We start from the raw sequence: 19,224 nt of genomic DNA on the forward strand, positions 1-19,224 counted from the left end.
GAGCTTGCTTCAACTGGATCAGATGCTCCCTTTTTAAAAGATCACAAGACCCCCCCCAAAGAAATTGGGAATCGAATTAATCAATTATTCAAAACTCAGAAACACTGAAAACTGATTAAAAGTCATATATCTAGTAGCCACTAGTTCCAGATCAGAACTAAAAATGTCTGCGTTTGTGAGTAAAGTAAAGTACTTTGAGACTGCTGAAGCGGTAAAATTGTGCTACATAAGTGGAGTCCATTAACCAGTGACGTTATCGTTTCAACAGCGTTCTACAAAAACAGATCTATATTTATCTATGGTGCTTTAACTCGGATATTCTGGGATTCACGTGTGGATAATCAGGTCTGCATGCGTCTACAAATTAATTCAATTGTAAAAACATTTGCACCGAACAAATCCATCTTTAACACAAATTACCAGAGTGTTTTCTCAGCTTTTAACATCCTAATAAAAACCCAGCAGTGAATTAATTAAGATAATAGTTCTCGCCTGTGGGGACGTGACTTGAATGAGCTTCATCCCGCTCAGGGTTGCAGGTTGTAAAACCCTGGACGGGCCACCAGTCCATCGAACACCGAACACGAGAGAGTGCGAACCACTACAGCGCCGTGCCGTCCTTTACAGTACTGTGTAAAAGCTATTTAGGCCTCGCTCGATAAACCTCATCGACTCTGTGCACTGCACTGGATCTGACCTTTCGGCGGACCAGGAGAAACGCATGCCGATCAACCACGTTGTGCGGTTCTGGCTCTGAAAGCTGCCATAGAGATTAAGTCTTATGAGGTAAATGAAAGACAGTAGTTAAACCATGATCTCAGTCCCTTGAAATAGACCATTGTTAGTTTCTGAACGACTGCCACAACGCAATTGTTTTTGACCAGAATTCACTCTTGTGTGAGTGAAGCACAACGACTCACAGATGGAGAGAAGCGGCGGAGATGTGGACGAGATTGATTGTTTCCAAAGACGAAGAATTAGTTTTATCAAAATCCGGGCGCAGCAGGAACAGCAGCAGCATCGAGTTACACAGAGACGATCCTCGCGCGAGAAAAAAAAATCTACGGTTTTCATTGAATCCCTATTTAAGTATCCCGCTCGATCGCAGTGGATTAGCAGATGTCTCGGCAGACACACCTGGCCAACACATCAGCATTATATTTAGCTAAAGGCAGAAGAAGGTTCGCAAGTATTTCATGGGAAGTAACTGATCGTTTTGGAAAAAAACTGAAACTGAATAAGGAATGAGAAGAGCAGGCCAAGACGTTCGGAGTGCGCAGTCAGGAAGATGAAGGGGGAGAAATATTCGAGACAAAGCATCCGCTATAATTTAAGGAAAACACAAATAAACACAATGTGAAGCCTCTCCCTGCTCGCTGCCACAGGGTTTTTTTTTTTTTTTTTTTTAAATGAAGAGGTTTACGACTGGGAGAGAGCCGCCAGTGATTCAGCCTGGATGCTCAGGTCTGCATGGGGAGTGGGTGTGTATTAGCACAGCCATGATGCCTGTTATTCTCCTCCCTCCTGCAGCCCAGAGGTCGGCCCAGGAGCTGCCGCTGGTGGATAAGCAGAGCCTGGAGACGTGTCCCGCCCCCGGCGGGGAGAGGATGCTCCTCGACGGACACAACTTCCAGCACGACTCCAAGGTGGTGTTCGTGGAAAAGGCTCAAGGTAAAAGAGGAGGAGGAGGAGGAGGAGGTCTGGGAGTTTCACTGCAGCTGTGTATGCGTGTGTGTTTGTGTGTGTCTCCCTCGTCTCTGTTGTTGGAGAAACCCCAGGATTGCTCTCTCCTTCACTCCCTCCCTCCTGCCTCTGTCTCCTCCTCCTCCTCCTCCTCCTCCTCCTCTTCCCCCGGCCGTCAAAATATCCTCCATTCTGCCAGAGTGCCACATGTGGTGCACATTAATGCGCTGTATTTTTAACCCAGCAGATTTACATTTGCAGAAGTTTCCATTGCCTGTTCAGAGCAGTGGAATGGATAACAAAATGCAGTATGTGTGTGTGTGTCACCTTTGTGGCGACCCAAATCTGCTCACACATTCACATTATGGGGTCTTTTCCTCCGCAAAAAAGGTCCTTAAGTCCTCAAAAGAGAAACCATCAAAGTTTTAGGTCAAGACATTTCTGGGGGGGGGGAGTTGATGGTTGCTGTGAGGGTTTGACAAGTTGTACTTATGGTTAAGTTTTCGAGGGACTCTGGAGAAAAACGACATGCATAGAGGCAAGAAAACACATCATGAGTCTGTGTGTTTGCGTTGTCCTGCGCTGGTTGCGACTCTCTTCTGACTGCAGTGGGGTTTATGGAGACCGCTTCAATTGTGGGGGACAAAATTTAAGACCTCTAAGGAAAATCACGACATTTCACACGTTTGCAGAAAATTAAAAGAGACGAAACACACGTTGACCCACAGGGACACGTGGCGCTGTCCAGAAAATTCATAACATTTTTAGGTTTGAACATTTTTAATGTTTGGAGATGCTTTGGTTGACATTGGGGTAACAGTTGGGATTAATCACGTACTAGTTATGGCTGTGGGAATGTTGATATAAAACACATGGCCTGCATGTGTAAGTTCTTCTTGACACAGAGACTTTGAGTGTCTTTGTGGAGACAAACGGTCTTAATCAGGAAATTAAATAGATTGTGAGCTTTAGGCTTGTTTTATGAATAAAGTGATGGTTTGGATGAGGTTGAGGGCAGAAACACTGGCCAGGGAGTAGTTATGGTTGAATAAGTGTTCAAGAAAATGATATAGATAACTGTCATGTCCTTAAAAGACATGAAAACACACGTGTGTGTGTGTGTGTGTGTGTGTGTGTGTGTGTGTGTGTGTGTGTTTGTGTGTGTGTGTGTGTGTGTGTGTGTGTGTGTGTGTGTGTGTGTGCCTTGCTTTTCGGTACTAGTGGGGAACCTGATTGCACATTTACTCATGTGGACAAAAGACAGTAGTCATAAAATGTATTAAACGTTTCTGAATAAATAGATAAATGTTTAGATTGCTTTCTGGTTGGACTAAGGTAAGGGTTGGATCAATGTTCATTCTTATGGCTGAGTTGGAGTCAGTCTGAAGAAAAGCCAATAAAACGTTCCCAAAAGAAACAACGTGTGCATGAGAGGGTCAGACTCTGAGTTGTGTGTGTGTGTGTGTGTGTGTGTGTGTGTGTGTGTGTGTGTGTGTGTGTGTGTGTGTGTGTGTGTGTGTGTGTGTGTGTGTGTGTGTGTGTGTGTGTGTGTGTGTGTGTGTGTGTGTGTGTGTGTGTGTGTGTGTGTGTGTGTGTGTGTGTGTGTGTGTCATCCTTCGGTATTTGTTTCTTCTGTTCTTACTCTTGGCAGTTTTGGTTTGAAAGGATAAGGGGACTGTTCCCAGATGTTGATACGACGAGGTTTACAAACAGCAATTTCCTTGATTAGCTTCAGCAAAGCAACGTGAGCTACGGTTTGGGCCAAGGCTGAGCAATGTAAACAAGCGTGATCCTATCAAACCAGTGACTCATTCAGAAGAAAAAGACGAAAAAGACAAAAAAAAAGGGATGTGTTTTCATTGTTCCACCTGTGAGAGATGGGACTCGCAGTCGATTGGACACATAGGCAGTGGCATTCAGCACTGTATGACAGAGGAATGACTTTGTTTATTAAAAACTTTTTATTTGACTCCAGTCTCCTGGACAAGAATGGACGCTCGAACAAAAATGTGTCGCCTGCCACCCAAAACATTTGAAATATGAAAACAAATATATAAAGTTCAGTCCCCAAATTATGGAAAAATCAACAGGATTCTTTTCTTCAAAACTGGAGGCGAGTTTAACAATCCTGTAACCCAGACATGCTCAAAGTGCAGCCTGTCTCAAACGTCAACAAATACCAGCTGCGAAACGGATGCAACCACTGGCAGGTTTATTCGACTCATCAACCATGTTTGAGTCACTTGATTTATCTTGCAGAGATCAATTGTAAAATTGTTTTAGTTTGCACCAGCGGGAATTCATAGCGGCTGTAATTACATAGTAAACCGACACAGGAACTCACACTCATTTGTGGACAGTCGGGACGCAAAGATGAATCCAGGAGACGGACGTCAGACGACGTCCATGAATTCTTCAGGAAATACCGATTGTAGTGCAGATGTATTCTGATTAACAATATTCAGATTGTTCCCCTCCTTGGGAGGAGGGGCTGTATTACTACCTCTATGTTTAATTACTCTTGAGGGGATTTTCTTTGTTTTTTGTTTTAAATAGAACAAGTTCCTACTATTCTCATACTTTACAACTTCTATTTTCCTTCATCTGTGACGTCTGGAGGGCTTAACTAACGTTAATCATTGAACATGTATTTAACTCAAATATTTAGAAAGACCCTCTGTGTGGTTTTCATTATTTGAAATATCAGCAAAGTCAAACCACATTTTAAAAATACCCAGGAGACGTGGTTGGAGGCATAAAAAAAAGTGATTAAAAATTGTGATCACGGTTTATAAGCCATTTCTACCAAATGTCAATGGAAGGTGTGTTTCCCCCCCCCAAATCCCACACTGTGTCCTTTTCACGAGTCACACACCCTCTTTCATCCCGACTGGCCAATTTGGCCTCCAGTGGAAACAATTGATCGTTTAAGGGCCGTCGCTGTGAAAACAGCGGTTTGATTCTGTGGCGTGGGCGGCAGAGTCAAACCGTCGGTGGCTGTTTGGGTCAGCTGCTGCTCCACTTTGTGCCTCCGCTCCGAATCTGACCGTCTTTAGGGCCATGTGCTTCTTTGGACCGCCAATGATGGGTGTGCTCCCTTGTTTTTGATGAGGGTTTCCCCGCATCTGGCACCAGCGTTAGATTCCTGGGCAATCCTACCATGGAAACACCCTTGAGGCCAGGCTTCCACAACACTGCCCCCCCCCCTTCTCCCTCCATCCTTCCACCTCTCCATCCAAGCTGCATCATGAGCTCTCAGTTGATTAAGTCGATGAGTTGCAGGTTTCCCCTCCGGATCCCGCGGGGTCTTCTTCACAGCTGATCTCTGAACGGGCAGGTAAATAGAAAGTGTTGGAGAAACTCAGGTCTCCAGAGTGTGAAGAGGCTCTGCCGGTACACAAACGTACTGCTACATCAACTTCAAAGCCAAGGAAGCAAAAACGTGCATCCTTCAAAAGTACACAAATCAACCTTGCTTTCAAGGCCGCGTATATAATTTGCAGAATCTGGAAATTTAATATGCTTTTATTGTCATCCTACTCGCGCCAAAAGCGGAGCACTGAGAAACCATTTTTACAATCAAACTCATAAATTCAAGAGCGGTGGATTTCGTTGCCATGAAGGGCTTACGTGTTTAATTTGAACAATTTTCCTGCAAACGTTCCAATAAAGCGCTCTCACAAAATACCATTCAGAAAACCGCGGCAACATGTGGACATTGACCGATGCAAATATTCATGAAAGTTGTGCGTTTTGCACGCGGCCTGTACTTGGCGTGTGTCAGAGTTTCCTCGGCTAGTAACCAGCGGGATGGCCGACCAGGCCGTGAGCTTCTGCCAGCCGGCTGAACATTGCATTTGTTTTTTGGTTTCTGTGTTCGACGGGCTGAATGATGTTTCCACTCGTGTTGACACATGTTGAATGTGTCTGTGTGTGTTTGAGAGACAGGAAGCGATGCTGACCCAAAGACCTGGTGTGCAGCTTCAGATTCATGTTTTTCAGTGTTTTTGTTGCTACCCATGACTCAGAGCCACGGAAATCCCTTTTCCCTAAAGAGCCACTCAGACACAAACACACACAGAGACACACACACACACACACAGAGACACACACACACACTCTGTCACCTGCTCCTCAGCACAAAATCTGACAACAGTAAGCACACGTTAGCGGCCTGTCCCTGCTGTCACCTGCCTCAGTAGAAAAAACAAAGATAGCATCGGTTCTGTTGTCACTCCAGGTTACAGCCAATCAGTCATAAGAGATTACTGTACGGCTGCGGCGCTGCAGACATCGGCCTGTAATCTAAACCCAACAGTCTCACCTTGCTTCCATTTGCCCCCGCCTGCCCCCAAGATCCTGCCTCTGATAACTCACACTCACTCCATTTGGGAAATTAGGCCCTGCTGTCCTTTGTTCGCCCCTGTTTTCTCAGGATGAGTGTTTATTTTTCAGAGAAAACTTTAGATTCTCTTTTTTCACACTCCATGAATCTTCAACTTAAGAGGGAATGATAACTGTGTAACACACAAGCTTTAAATCGACTAATTTAGCCCTTTAAATAGTGGAATAAGGGCATTTGAGGCTCCTTCTTCTTTTTCTTTTTTTTTTTACTTTATTGGCTCTTTAAATCTATTACCCAAACAGGTTTTCCCTCTTTATGTACTGTGAGAATACATTTCTAATCATTGGTTTGTAGGTAATATATATGCAAATATGCTCACTTACTCTATAAATAAATATATATTATTACATTGAATGTATTTTTACACATACAGATGAACTTTAGATCTTTAAAGCATTTTGTGTTTTTATTCATTTTATTTGTTTACCACACGTGTTGTATTCTTATCTTATTGTATAGTGATATCATATAATATTGTGTAGTGTCATATAGTATTGTGTAGTGCTAAATGCAGTGCAGAGTGTAGCCTGAACAATAATAGAATTGCCCATTGTAGCCTTCAAGTCAGATTTTTTTCAAACGTTGTTATCAGAGTTATCAATAACATTTTCTATGATGTGAAAAACTGCGAGGTCACCAGAGGTTTTGTACTTGTTCACATCAGCATGTGTGCCAAAAGAATCGGCCAATGAAGTTTGTAGAATAGACTTAGAGAGGAAAGTGATAGGATTATGCTGCATTTAAAAAAAAAGTTAATAAGAAGCAGAAGAAATTAAACGAGACTAAAATAGAATAAGAAACTTAACAGAATAAACTTCCTTGTACACTCGATATTTCACCTTGTTGATTCCTGTCAATTGTTTTCTTGTCGTATTTTTAGTTTGGTGGGATTTGTGTGCCGTGGGGCCCCAGTGTCATTATTAATTGAATTTCAGAGAGAAATCCTGAAGGAAATCCTTGCACAGGGAAAAAAAAAAAAAAACGGCCCCGAACTGTAATGAGTGTTTTCACATCTGGCCGGCTGCGCTGGACAGCTGCCTGCTCTGCAGCTATCGCAGCGAATAACTGTTTCCTTCATCTATCAAAGCTCTCAGCTGCAGTGCAGGTCAGATTCTAGCCATTTCTCACCTCCACTTCTTTCCTCCTTTCCTTCAATTTTGCAAGTTGGACCTCTTAGCAGGTAGAAAAGTTCCCCCCCCCATCAAACTGGAACAATTTTGCCTAATTGCTTTTGGCTGGAGCGCGAAGCAGGAAAGATGATCTCAAAATTGAACTCTGGGAGGATTAACATGCTGCGAGGCTGCAAGATGATATCTGTAGTTACCAGGAGGAAAATAATACAGACAGATATCCATCTGTAATGAGCTGTGGCAGGGTGGTGAATAATGCATTATGAAAATTCGATTTCAACTCCATGTAAATTCAGTATATATGACTAATGGTGGCACCTCCAAACAGCAAGTAAATACAACACATTTTTAACATGTGATATTGTGAAGCTGTCATAAAAAAAAAGAAAAAAAAAACCTTTGGTCCACAAAACCAAAACTTGTGGAACACCACAGGGTACTTTTCTTTTCTTTTCTTTTTTTCATAGCTTTTTTATGTTCAGATATACTTCTTATACCTTAATGTTTCAGTTTACTGTGAGAAAACTGACTAGTTACTTATATTCAAACAACTTAACCACTTTAAAAAGTAATTGTGACGTCAAAGAAAAGAGAAAACCGCTGTTGTTGTTTTTTAACTTCATATAACTTTTCCATCGAACATCATGAAGAACAGGAAGGACACAATGAGACCAAACATCCACAAATAAAGTAAATAAAAAGTAAAAAATCAGGTAACAGCGGGCGATCAGGGCTGAGTTTACTCTGCTAACGTTTTGTTTGGAGGGAGCGGCTGCTTTTCTTTGGTGGTGTGCACGGTCAGTGGGCTTCGGTTTCATTACAGTCACAGAACAATGACTTCCACTTGAAGCCGCTCGGCGGTTTGGCTGCCGCCGACACTCCGGAGAACAATGGCTGTGTTCATATACAAATCAATTACAGCTGCGTAAACAGCGGGGATTATGTTTTGGTAAATTACAGTGAATGATTCATAAAAATGGCCGGCTCCCACCCTTTTTGAAACCCTCCTGGGATGAGGCGCTGCACTGACAGGCACCACTGGCATCTCCTCTTTTTATTAGCTGTCCGCTGCAGCAGCAGCAGCAGCAGCAGCAGCAGCAGCAGCAGGAGAAGCACTCCACCGCCTGCATGCAACTTCCACAATCCACATGTTTTCAGGGCGGTTAGGAAGGAAGAAGTTTCAGTCATCAGTCCGAGGACAAGGGAACTCTTTCAGAGGGCCACATGGGCCTGAGTCGAGCATGTGTTTATATTTACTGTACGTTATGAGTGCTTGGGCACATGCCACCCCGCTGTTTCACTCTGGGCACCGAAGCTTCACTCCACCCAGACCCAATTAAGGAGCACAAGGAGCTGTTTGATTCCATTTATAAACACAACATGACAAATAACTGTATTGTATATTGTTTGATCCCCCCTCGGCTGCCATGACTCTGTGCAGCACACCGCCGCCGTGTCATTGACTGCTCTGTGTTATGTCTGCTCTGAGAAAGTAATGATTTGTGTAGACCATTGCTAACGAAATGTGAATCGTAGGACTTCTGAGAGGCTGGGACGCTGCCAAGGCGAGCAGAGTTTGGGCGTTGTGAGAGTTAGAGAGGGGTACTGGGTTTATATGTTGTTTTTTTTTTAGGGGAGAGGTTTCAGGCTGAGTTGTTTAACTTAGATAATATTGGATATTATCCAGCACAGTGGGCCAGAGTTGGAGACCATATTGTGCTCGCTGAAGTTTAGTAGGAGGAGAGCTGGAGGGAAGCTGCTGCCGAACTGTTTCATTGCATCGGTGCAGATGTTGCCCTATAACTCTGGAACATTCTGCGGTTATCAATTACATACTGTGGTTATCAATTATCCGGCGCGCTCTTTTCAAACAAAAGGCATCCCACGCATTCAACTTTTCAAAGCTCTTTTTGTTTAGTGTGCTTTTTCTTTTTTTTTTCCCCCCTCCCTTTTTTTTTTTTTCCTGGCAATAGGTGGACGGGCACCGAAAACAAATTGCTCAATTTAATTTTTCTATCTCTGTATTGATGTGAAAAATGATGTGAGTGAGTCAGAGGGCAGGAGAAATGCAGACAGGGAGGGAGAAAACAGGAGAGATCTGAAAAACATGTTTACCTCCTGTGGATTGACATTGACTGCGAAGGCTTCCCTTCTGGAGAGGCTCCCAAAATAAAGAGAGACCAAATGGGAGAGGGGAGGAGGGGGGGAGTCAGAGACAGACTTTTAGATTGCAGTTTGAGTCATGTGAGCCCTTTTAGAATAACTTCTAGAACAATACAAACATTTTCTCAATCGATAGTCAGTAAATAAACCGGACAAAGTGTCACATCACTTCAGAATGAGGATCTTGTGCAGCTTCCTGTGTGACAAGTTGTTTTCTTTTCTGTTTACAGCGAAGTAAACCTGTTTCCAATGCCTGATTCATAACACCACACTGTGTGTGTGTGTGTGTGTGTGTGTGTGTGTGTGTGTGTGTGTGTGTGTGTGTGTGTGTGTGTGTGTGTGTGTGTGTGTGTGTGTGTGTGTGTGTGCGTGCGTGCGTGCGTGCGTGCGTGCGTGCGTGCGTGCGTGCGTGCGTGCGTGCGTGCGTGTGTGCTCTTCCCACATGTCTGCACCTTGCATGTGCACCAGATTTTTTTAGAGTTGGTATTTTTTGTTACCTGTAAGGTTTCCTTGTTGGTAAATTCTTTTTTTTTTTTATATATATATATATATATATTGCAAGAGTCATTGTCATTTTCTTTTTCTTTTTCTCAAAAATAGAAGTAACGTGACATTTTCAGAGCTTGCTGCATATGATCTCTCTTATGTTTGTAGTTCATTTCAACCATATAATGTTGGCATTAAAGGGAAAAAAGCAAATGAATAATGTGTTTAAAGTAAACATGTATCGAGAAGAGTTGAAATATTGGGTAGAAAAACAAAAATAGCAAAAAGCTCCTGGAGAATTTCTTGTCTCGAATAAAATCAATATCTTGTAACTAAAGTCCCATTTTAATAATGAAGTTCAATTTTCTTTCTTGAAACCGAAGTAGTCTGTCCCTGAATGTGATCTTTTGATGTCCTTGTAGATTCATTGCTACACGCTGAGCTCTGTGCAAGGCTCAACGGGACCATTTGATTCTTACCAGACACCTCACTAATCAGTAAAAGCTGCAGATTTATTTGTCTGCCGTGCGTCGTGCACAGTACGTAGTGCATTTCACTCATTTTTAGTTTGCAGCTCATCAGGGAGAGAAAAAAAAAGAAACCTTCGTTCCAGTCGTCTGCAGTCATTTCCATTTGCTCCTAATGACTGTTGCATTACGTACGTGTACATGGGTAATGGCGGTCAAAACCATCTATCAGAAATAATACTCTGCTGTGTTCTGGATAGTCAGCCTTGCATATCAGACAGAGCTTAGTGGTTTGGAGAGTTTTTTTTGTTTTTTTTTTAAGTTTCTTAACCCTTTACAGACTTAAGGATTGTTTCAGGATATATCTATATGTAAAAACTGTCAAGTCAATGTGAATAGATGCTATTAAATGCCAAATATGCACTTTAAATAGACTAAAATCACATATATCTATTAAACTTTCAATGGGTTTTAGTCATTCTTAAACTTTACCTACAGGGTGTTATTTACCAAAAGTATATTAAATACGACTTTCTACTTTTATTATTGATACTACCACTTGCAGTAGTTTTATGTGTTTTGTACACATGCACAGCTTTTAGATAAATTCATCAATTAGGAGCAACAACTGGCAATAGGAGAAGCTTTGTGAAAGCAAAAGGGACAAAACAATTTGGTGTTTGCACTGTTATACAAAATACCACAGAAATAACACCTAACTCAATAACCGGCACTGTATTTTCTTATATTGTAATATATCCATCACTTTATCATTGTTAGAAAACAACATGCACACGTTATCATATAAGCCTGATGAAGGGTTAAGTTGTAAATATGTCCCGCCAATGCGGGACATATTTACAATACATATTTACATATTTACAACATATTTACATATTTACAACATTGGCAGTAACATTATGGTCAAATTAATGTTTTAAAACCATTTTAATCTGGAATTGTGTTCGGCTTCAAACTGAAATTTGATGTCAACATTGAAAGTATGGTGAAGTCAACACTGGATTCACTTGTTGATGATTTCAAGTCTTTTAATGTCTGTCAGAGAATTTCTTCCATATTTCACTTTATTGAAAGCCTTTCCATGTTTTCCCTTTATTTGTATTTATTTATTTATTTATTTATTTTTTGAAGCTTGAGGGAGTTGGAGACATGAACGGCCTTGATGCGTTTGTGAAGCTTTGCTCCGAGTTAATTGAAGTCCATTAAAGAGAATTATGTTCTCTGTGGGAACGGCAGGTGGTCCAAAAAGCTTTGGGAATAGTTTCCCTGCAGGACCACATCCCTTTTACTGGATTCCTCTTGATGCCCTGAAGCCACTGCTTTCTAGCCAATGAGAACATTTTTTTTTTTATCCCTTTGTTCTGTTTCTACAATATGTGATGATTAGAAACTTGAACTGCAGACATGTGGAGAAGCTATACAGAGGAAGGGGGGGGGGGGGGGGGGGGGTTTGGGGCGAATAGACGAAGACAGACAGAGTAGAGGTAAACAGGTCTGCGGTGTCTTCTCAGACATAATAGAAGCTGTCAGTGCGGCGTTGCACCTCCTCCATCGCTGCCACCTCACAACTCATGTCTGCACACACCGGCAGTGTCTCGTCTGTCCTCGCCGGCGCTGTCCGCTCGCTTTCAAACGCTCCACTTATCGAGCTGCAGACAGCCGGGTTCAGCAACGCTGCTCATATCTCGGGTCATTTTCTCGAGAACATTTGGCCTCGGCGTCTCTTTACGTCTTCCGTGAACTGCAGTGTCGTTTCAAAGCGGCGTCAGTTTCACTCTGCTTCAATGGTTTCAGGACCTTGTTAACCAATCCCCTCTGTGTCTGATAAATTGGTAATGAAATATACTTTCACCAACACCTCATTGGGCAAGATGACAAATTGTACTTGCTTTTTTTTTCTTTCTTTTTTTTTAAGCTGGGCAGCAGTTCGTATGATGCCTGATGGGAAAACCACTTTTTTTTTGTGGCAACTTGAAGGAGAAAAAGAAATTAAAAACAAAAACAACCCACATTACCGGAAAGGGAGGAAAAAAATAGCCTTATACAATGATTATATGGGGATAGCAGAAAAGATTCCTATGAGAATACAAGAAGGACGGGGTTTGACAGCGGAGGCGAGATGTCAGTTTCCAGCCGCCTCGTATTAACGAGCCAACCAGCTGCTCCGGCATGTTGGGATTCCTCACAGAGATGAAGTCAAGGTTTCTCAAAGATGTCGCTCATCCCTTTGGTATGACTCTGGTTTTTTCAGGATTGCATCAGATTTCTGTCTCTCCTGCTCTCGTTGTCTCTCTATCTGTCTGAAGTTTGTCAGACTGAGGATATGAGCTCATGAGCCGTGGGTCAGACGGCGTGACGTCTGTGATACCCTCCGCTCTGTGAACCCGCTTTATGGATCGCTGATGTAACAGATAATTTTAACACCACTTATTCCATTTCTTTATTTCTGTTGGGAGCCAACTAGGTGGATTTTCTTTTTCCTGATACTTTTGTTACCAAACCATAATTTTATTTTATTTTTTTTCCCATCTCTGCTCTTTTTTCAGACGGTCACCACCTCTGGGAGACTGAGGCCAAGGTCGACAGAGACGTCTCTAAGCCTGTAAGTGACACAATCACTGTGATGAAAGTGCTCTCAGTTTAGAAATAAAGTATCACGCAGCCGCCGCAAATCTTTTAACTGAACTCCAAAATATTTCTTCTTCGTGTTTGAAAAGCAAACTGATGATTTGGTTAGTTTTGACCAGTGGTGGCGAGAATGTGATGAGTTAAATGTATAAAGCGTTACATCAGTCGGTTGTAGGAAGATGCTAAAATCTGGATCTTAATGCTTCTTTAAAGAAACGTATTTGTGAACTAATGACAAGGGAAGATGAACATGATTATGTGAAGACTGCTGCTGAATCACAAACGCCGTGGTACTTCTTTCTCATAATCTATAATCAGACAGCGTTCGTGTTGCTGTAAGGAGGTCGGGGTCATTTATGAGATCGGCCTCCAGGCCAGTGGACAGGAGTTTAGTGATCTAGTAACTGTCACCTCAGTGAGCGGTGATGTTGCATTTGAAACAAGTGGAAAAGGTGCTCCAAAGTTCAAGCGTGAACCTGTGGGAGTCTGTGCTTGGTGGAGAGAGAGAGAGAGAGTGAGAGAGAGGGAAAGAGACAGAGAGAGAGAGAGAGAGAGAGACACACACAAGGGGATTAGAGGGTGGCTCTATGAAGCGCTGCACCTGCTCCCAGTGTTTTCCCACTACAAAACACACACACACACACACACACACACACACACACACACACACACATACACACACACACACACACACACACACACACACACACACACACACACACACACACACACACACACACACACACACACACACACACACACACACACACACACACACACACACTCATGCAGCAACTTCTGGGGCACATCTGTTTGCTGGAGCAGACAAAGGGGCCCTTCTCCCTCCCTCCGCTCAGTCTGCTGGATTGAACCCATTTTAAACAGCGACGCTGCCTCGGCCAGCTTTAACTTCTGCCGAACGAACCACAGACCCAAAATACCTGACCGCCTCTGTCACCCGCACACGCCGAGCTTCCCCAGACGAGCCGCCATCAGGGAGACAATGCAGGATTTCATTTTCATCTCAGGAATTATTTACAATTAGACGCAGACTGCTCACATAAACTTGGATGGATGTCCTTGAAACACTCACTCTGGGACTCCTCCATGCTCAATTTGTCACATTTTTCTCCCTCCCTCAGTGCACATGAGAGAAATCACTTTTGTCAGGTTAAACATCCCCACATTAGTGCCTTTTAGTGAAGTTGAACGTTCGCTCAGGCCAGACTCGCAATGCAACACATGTGTGCACAAAACCTTCAACCCATGCATGCTTTTTGGAGTTCAGTCCAAAGCCTGCTTTTCATAAATAACTGTAAAGTGACATATTGGACACCAGCGTCACCAGTGAGTTGCTGCAAGTATCCATACCAGTCTGGACCGAAAGAGAAGCAGGAGAAGTTGTGAGGGAGAAAAGTAGAAAACCTTCATCTGGTTCCGTTTGGCTTCAACAGATTTCAGCGGTAATGATTTAATATGACATGTATCAGCTCTCACCTGTACGTGCCGGGGCTGCCCGTCCTCCAAAGCACAGTTCAGCAGACAGATGACCCCCCCCCCGCTACCAAGCTGCACTTCCAGCACTCTCGCTCGTATATTTTCACGCACGCATGCTCAGAAACACACACATGGGGCTGAAGTGTCCACAGGTTGAACCCGGGAACGTGGTGGCCGCCGGCCGGCCTCTCAGCAGGACGCTCTGCTGGGGAAATAAACTATCTGCACACACCCGAGTTCAGCGATCAGCCCAGTTATTCACTGTACAAACAACCAGGCTGCTCTCTAACCTGACTTCTTGGTCTTTTTTGGAGATCTTCAAGATATTTGTCTGATGGCGCCAAACTCCAGGTTGAAAAGTTCAAAGATGAACTGGATCTCAGAGTCCACTGTGATGAGTTTCAGTTCATCTTCAACAAGTCTGGCTATAAAATGTAGATATTTACAACTGAGACGACAGAAAGGTTCTTGTGCAGTGTGGACAGGGAAGTGGCGATGGAGGCCTGTTTGTGCAGTTCTTCCTTATCTGCCTGCGATTCTCTGCTTGATGGGAGGATGAACAGATGAAGAAGATGACTGATGACTTGCGCGAAGGTTTTGTTTAGAGTGAGGAAGAGTTGCGCCGCGTCGACCTCACTCTCTATTCCGGGACCAACTGAGTCCAGTGGCAGGATGAGTGTAGATGGAAACGGATGCAGTGGATGACTACTTAGCAGAGCCGTTGGCTCTTTTGAGCTGCTGGGTGACAGGCCCTCCTCCTCACCAGTATACACTAGTGGGGGGTGTCCACAAATATGGACATCAAATCCACAAAGATCACTGTGGATTTGATGTCCATGTTTTGCAATGATACATGTGTGCAGTACTGATACTAAATATTCAGATTGTCACGATATAAGGATGTTTTTGCTTGCTCTTCTGTTTTGCAGAATTCAATCCTCGTTGTAATCCCCCCCTACCGAAACCAAAGACTCTCCACTCCGGTCCACGTGAACTTCTACGTCTGCAACGGCAAGAGGAAAAGAAGCCAGTACCAGCGCTTCACCTACGTCCCTGCCAGTGGTAAGTCTCTGCTCCTTAACTCAAACAAAGCTGTGGTTGTTCAGTCGACCTGTTATGAATTATGCAGAACCAGGACTGTCTTGTCTTTGATTGATTGGCACAGGTGAGGGGTTGAGGACTTGAGTTGTCATTCAACCATTTGTAATGGAATTACAAAAAAAATACATTAAATAGGGAAAAGTTTCCTTTTAGCAGGACCAGATTCAGAAGTGGCATCCATCGGCTTGAAGGAGTTGAGGTCAGGCAGTCGTGAGGAAAGAACTAAAAGGTGACATGTTGTAGAGTGACATTACCAGGAAACACAGATCAGAGATCCTGCAGAAAGGTGCAGAGCCAGAGAGAGAGGAGAGACTAACACAGAGGTGAGAGTCGGTTCACTGCACTGGATGCGGTCTTCTGGCCGTTTATCTAAACATTGTTTGCATGCCTCAGGGTCCTGGAGACATGCGGCCCTGAAGGGTGGTAAAACTCGACGTCACCCCTCCCCAGTGCAGGATGAAACGCTGCAGTGTTTGTCTTTGGTCCTGCAGCAGTGAGCCAGATGTTGATGGAGGTTAGGATGCAGATGAGTACTCTCAGTATTATCAGTAGTACAAAGTAGTAATTAGTCCCTTTGTGTTTAGCAACCCTTTTACTACTAGATTGACTGGATTCATTTTGATGTTATGGCTGCCTGCTCCCACTATATGTCAAATTTCAAGCTCTTTAATATTACCGTGTATTTTTGAAGGCATTGAGAAGCTCATGTCTGTGATTGAGCTTAACAGTGGTTATAATATGGGCTCAAAACTGCATTTCTCTGCTTTTTGGTAGCTTTTGATTTCTCTACATCACACAAATAGTCGAGGTGAAAAATAGACATGTCAAATCCTGTCATCGGTGATAAGATAGGAGTACAAAAAGGTCAAGTTCAGTTTTAGGATTTGGATGTTCGGGCGTTGTGACAGAAGCAGTTGTATGAAGTTATGACAATGAGAATAAGCAGACACAACACACTTGAGATAAATTACCAAACCAAAAAGCTCACGCCACTCACAGTGGGATATTAATTCAAGATGAATGATTGTCTTCTGATCTCCACTGGAGACAATAACATTGGACGATGCGAGAACTCACCTGGTGAGTAATACAGACGACAGAGACGCTGCTGCTTTCCAACTGGCTCTTAGACCTCAGTAGTCAAGCTTGATTTACATTTTTTTTTTTTTTTTTTTTAATTAAATCAATGCATCATATTCTCAACACTGTTATCTAGCATTATTAATTCAGAGACCTACATTTGGTTAGAAACACTCCTTTCCTGTACAGGGAGGGTCAGTAATCTCCTTTTAGTATGACTATATTTAATCCTGTTAATGACCAACATATAATCACTTTCAGTTCGGCTCAAATGAAGCCGACACTCGTTGAGCCCAAAACACCATCAGCAGGACAAGCAGTCAAAGCAGTTTTATGAAGAAATTAAAAAGAAACACCCCGTCATTAACCTTTCACGCTCGTTTTCTTGTCATCATTTCAGCGCTTCCCTCCTCTCAGTCTGCTCTTTGACTTTTGCAGCCCCGACTAATTTAGAAACATTTTAGGATTTAACATCTGTGGATGAGAACAAACTGTTTGTATTGCCTCTCGTCTGGCGGTTTGCTAGGGAGGAACAAAGCCGCGCCATTATTCCTTCGCCATTGTAAAAAGAAATCCATAAAATCTGTTGTTTTCCATACCTATAGCTGGAGCGCCTGAACGCATCAGGGCGGGCAAAAGAGAGAGTATGGGAAAAGCACAGTTTTTTTTTTTTTTTTGAATAGAGAGGCCATTGCCAAGCTAAATATAAACACCGACCCATCAAGTGAAATGTAAAAACCACTGCTAATTGCACTCCGGGCTTGGAGCGAAACTCCAGTGGGTGGTTCAAAGCTGTGATTCAGCTGAGCTGGCCCAGCCCTGAGCGTGGGCGCGATGGAGTGCCCCGCTGTGAAAGTGGAGCATTGTCCTCGGGACGCAGAGTGTAAAAGGGAGGGGACGGACCGGGACAGCCGGCGTGGTCAGTGTCTCCTCCAGGGCGAGAGCCTTTAAGGCCACAATGTGAACCAGCAGTCAACGAGAAAGTCTGAACGCAAGCGACAGAAAGCATGAGCGAACCCTCAGTTCTTGATGTGAACAGATTTCACTTTTTTTTTCTTTAAAAAAAAGTCAGCAGCAGGTGTTTCAATCAACAGCTCGTACAACAACAGATTTATTTTTGGGACTTACAGTCGGCCGGAAACCCCAGGGAAGATTCTCTTTTGTGGCGAGACGAGAAGCGTTTGCACTTCTTCTGCTCGTCTCTGTGCGTGCGGCTGAAACCTCCGCAGGCACACAGACACACTTCCTCCAAACGGCCCCAAAATAGGTGTGCATTCGCTATTTTAGTCCCGCGGTTGGAGTAACCATCTCATCACAGTTCCTCTTGTGCAATTATTGACGGAGGAAGCTTTGGCGCGGCGTGACACGACCTCGTTTCACTCCATCTGCTAGAGGCGAGATATAAAAAAGTACAGATTGTTAAAACTTAAAAAAAAAAAAAAAGTCAGTCTGCTATCCGAATTACCAGCTTGAATTTGGAACTTGTAATTTCAAGATGGCTGCCACTAGTGCATACAGCAATGCATGAATTTGAAGCAACTAAATGTATTTGAACTTTTTTAACAACCCCGAGTTGCACATTGGGTTAAATTTCTGTTTGTGGATGGAAGAGCATTCGGTCTATTAACTACTGAATTCTGCTGTGGAAGTTGCAGTGAGTTGCTGTGGTGACCCCCCCCACCTTTAAAAAAAAAAAGGGCGCAGCCAAATAAACACTTGACGACTTGTACATGCATCTCTTCAATAGCGTTACATGTGGGTAAGAAGTCACAGTGAAGCAAAATCTCTTTGACTTTTAAATGTCTGTACTACTATTTATTGTTTTGGGACTTTTGGAGCAAAACCCTGCATGCACAGGTACAACATGCACACTGCATGAAGAAAGTTTATCACTGCACTGAAACCACTTCAGCACGACCTCGTCCCTGTTTATCAGTTTAATTTTCATATACGCCATCACAGAAGTCAGTCAATCCAGCAGTTTTGAGCTATGAAACACACAGCCAGGCTGTCATATATTTGTAACTGGACTGAAATCGATTGTTAAATAAGATTGATGATCACTTTTTCTTTCTTTTTTTAAAAACTTGATGTCCAACATGTTTTCGCTCTGGAATCGAGACAAACGTCCAAGTTAGCAGCGACTGAGAACAAGTCCTGCCTCATTTGAACTCAGCGGCTGTCCTCGCCGCCGGGGTCGCCTTTATCATCACAGACACCATTTTGCCTTTTCAGTTTCTCTCTTTGTCTCAATGAGTGAACAGTAATTTATTTTAAATCGCTGAATCCCGCTGAGCGTGAAGCCGCCGCTGCAGCCACGTGTTTTATATCTCACATTTAATGGATATTAGCATCAGAGTGGCTTCCAGCTAAAATAGGCCTTTTATTGCAGAAGCGGCCAGATTTCTCTCCCGTGGATGAGTCATCCTTCGTTTTTTTTTTTTTCCTGCTTTTGTGAATATTTTGGGTCGGGTGGGGGAGCCGAGGCTAAAACACAGAGACTCATTGATGAGAGTGTTTGTTTGGCAGAGGGTTTCCTAGCCACAAACCTACTCACTCTCTC

The 19,224-nt window shown here is 43.3% G+C and overlaps 1 protein-coding gene across 1 annotated transcript in view; it reads left to right on the forward strand.

Moving 5' to 3' along the window:
- The window catches only part of nfatc1 (nuclear factor of activated T cells 1), a 45,361-nt gene that overhangs the window by 13,906 nt on the left and 12,231 nt on the right, over window positions 1-19,224 (forward strand). Inside the window, exons 6-8 of the mRNA XM_080516069.1 lie at window positions 1,531-1,671; window positions 12,902-12,957; window positions 15,410-15,542. Coding sequence (XP_080372195.1) covers window positions 1,531-1,671; window positions 12,902-12,957; window positions 15,410-15,542 — 330 coding nt within the window. The remainder of the gene's footprint in view (window positions 1-1,530; window positions 1,672-12,901; window positions 12,958-15,409; window positions 15,543-19,224) is intronic.

This window comes from Blennius ocellaris (assembly GCF_963422515.1).
Source record: "Blennius ocellaris genome assembly, chromosome: 20".
Taxonomy (NCBI): Eukaryota; Metazoa; Chordata; class Actinopteri; order Blenniiformes; family Blenniidae; genus Blennius; species Blennius ocellaris.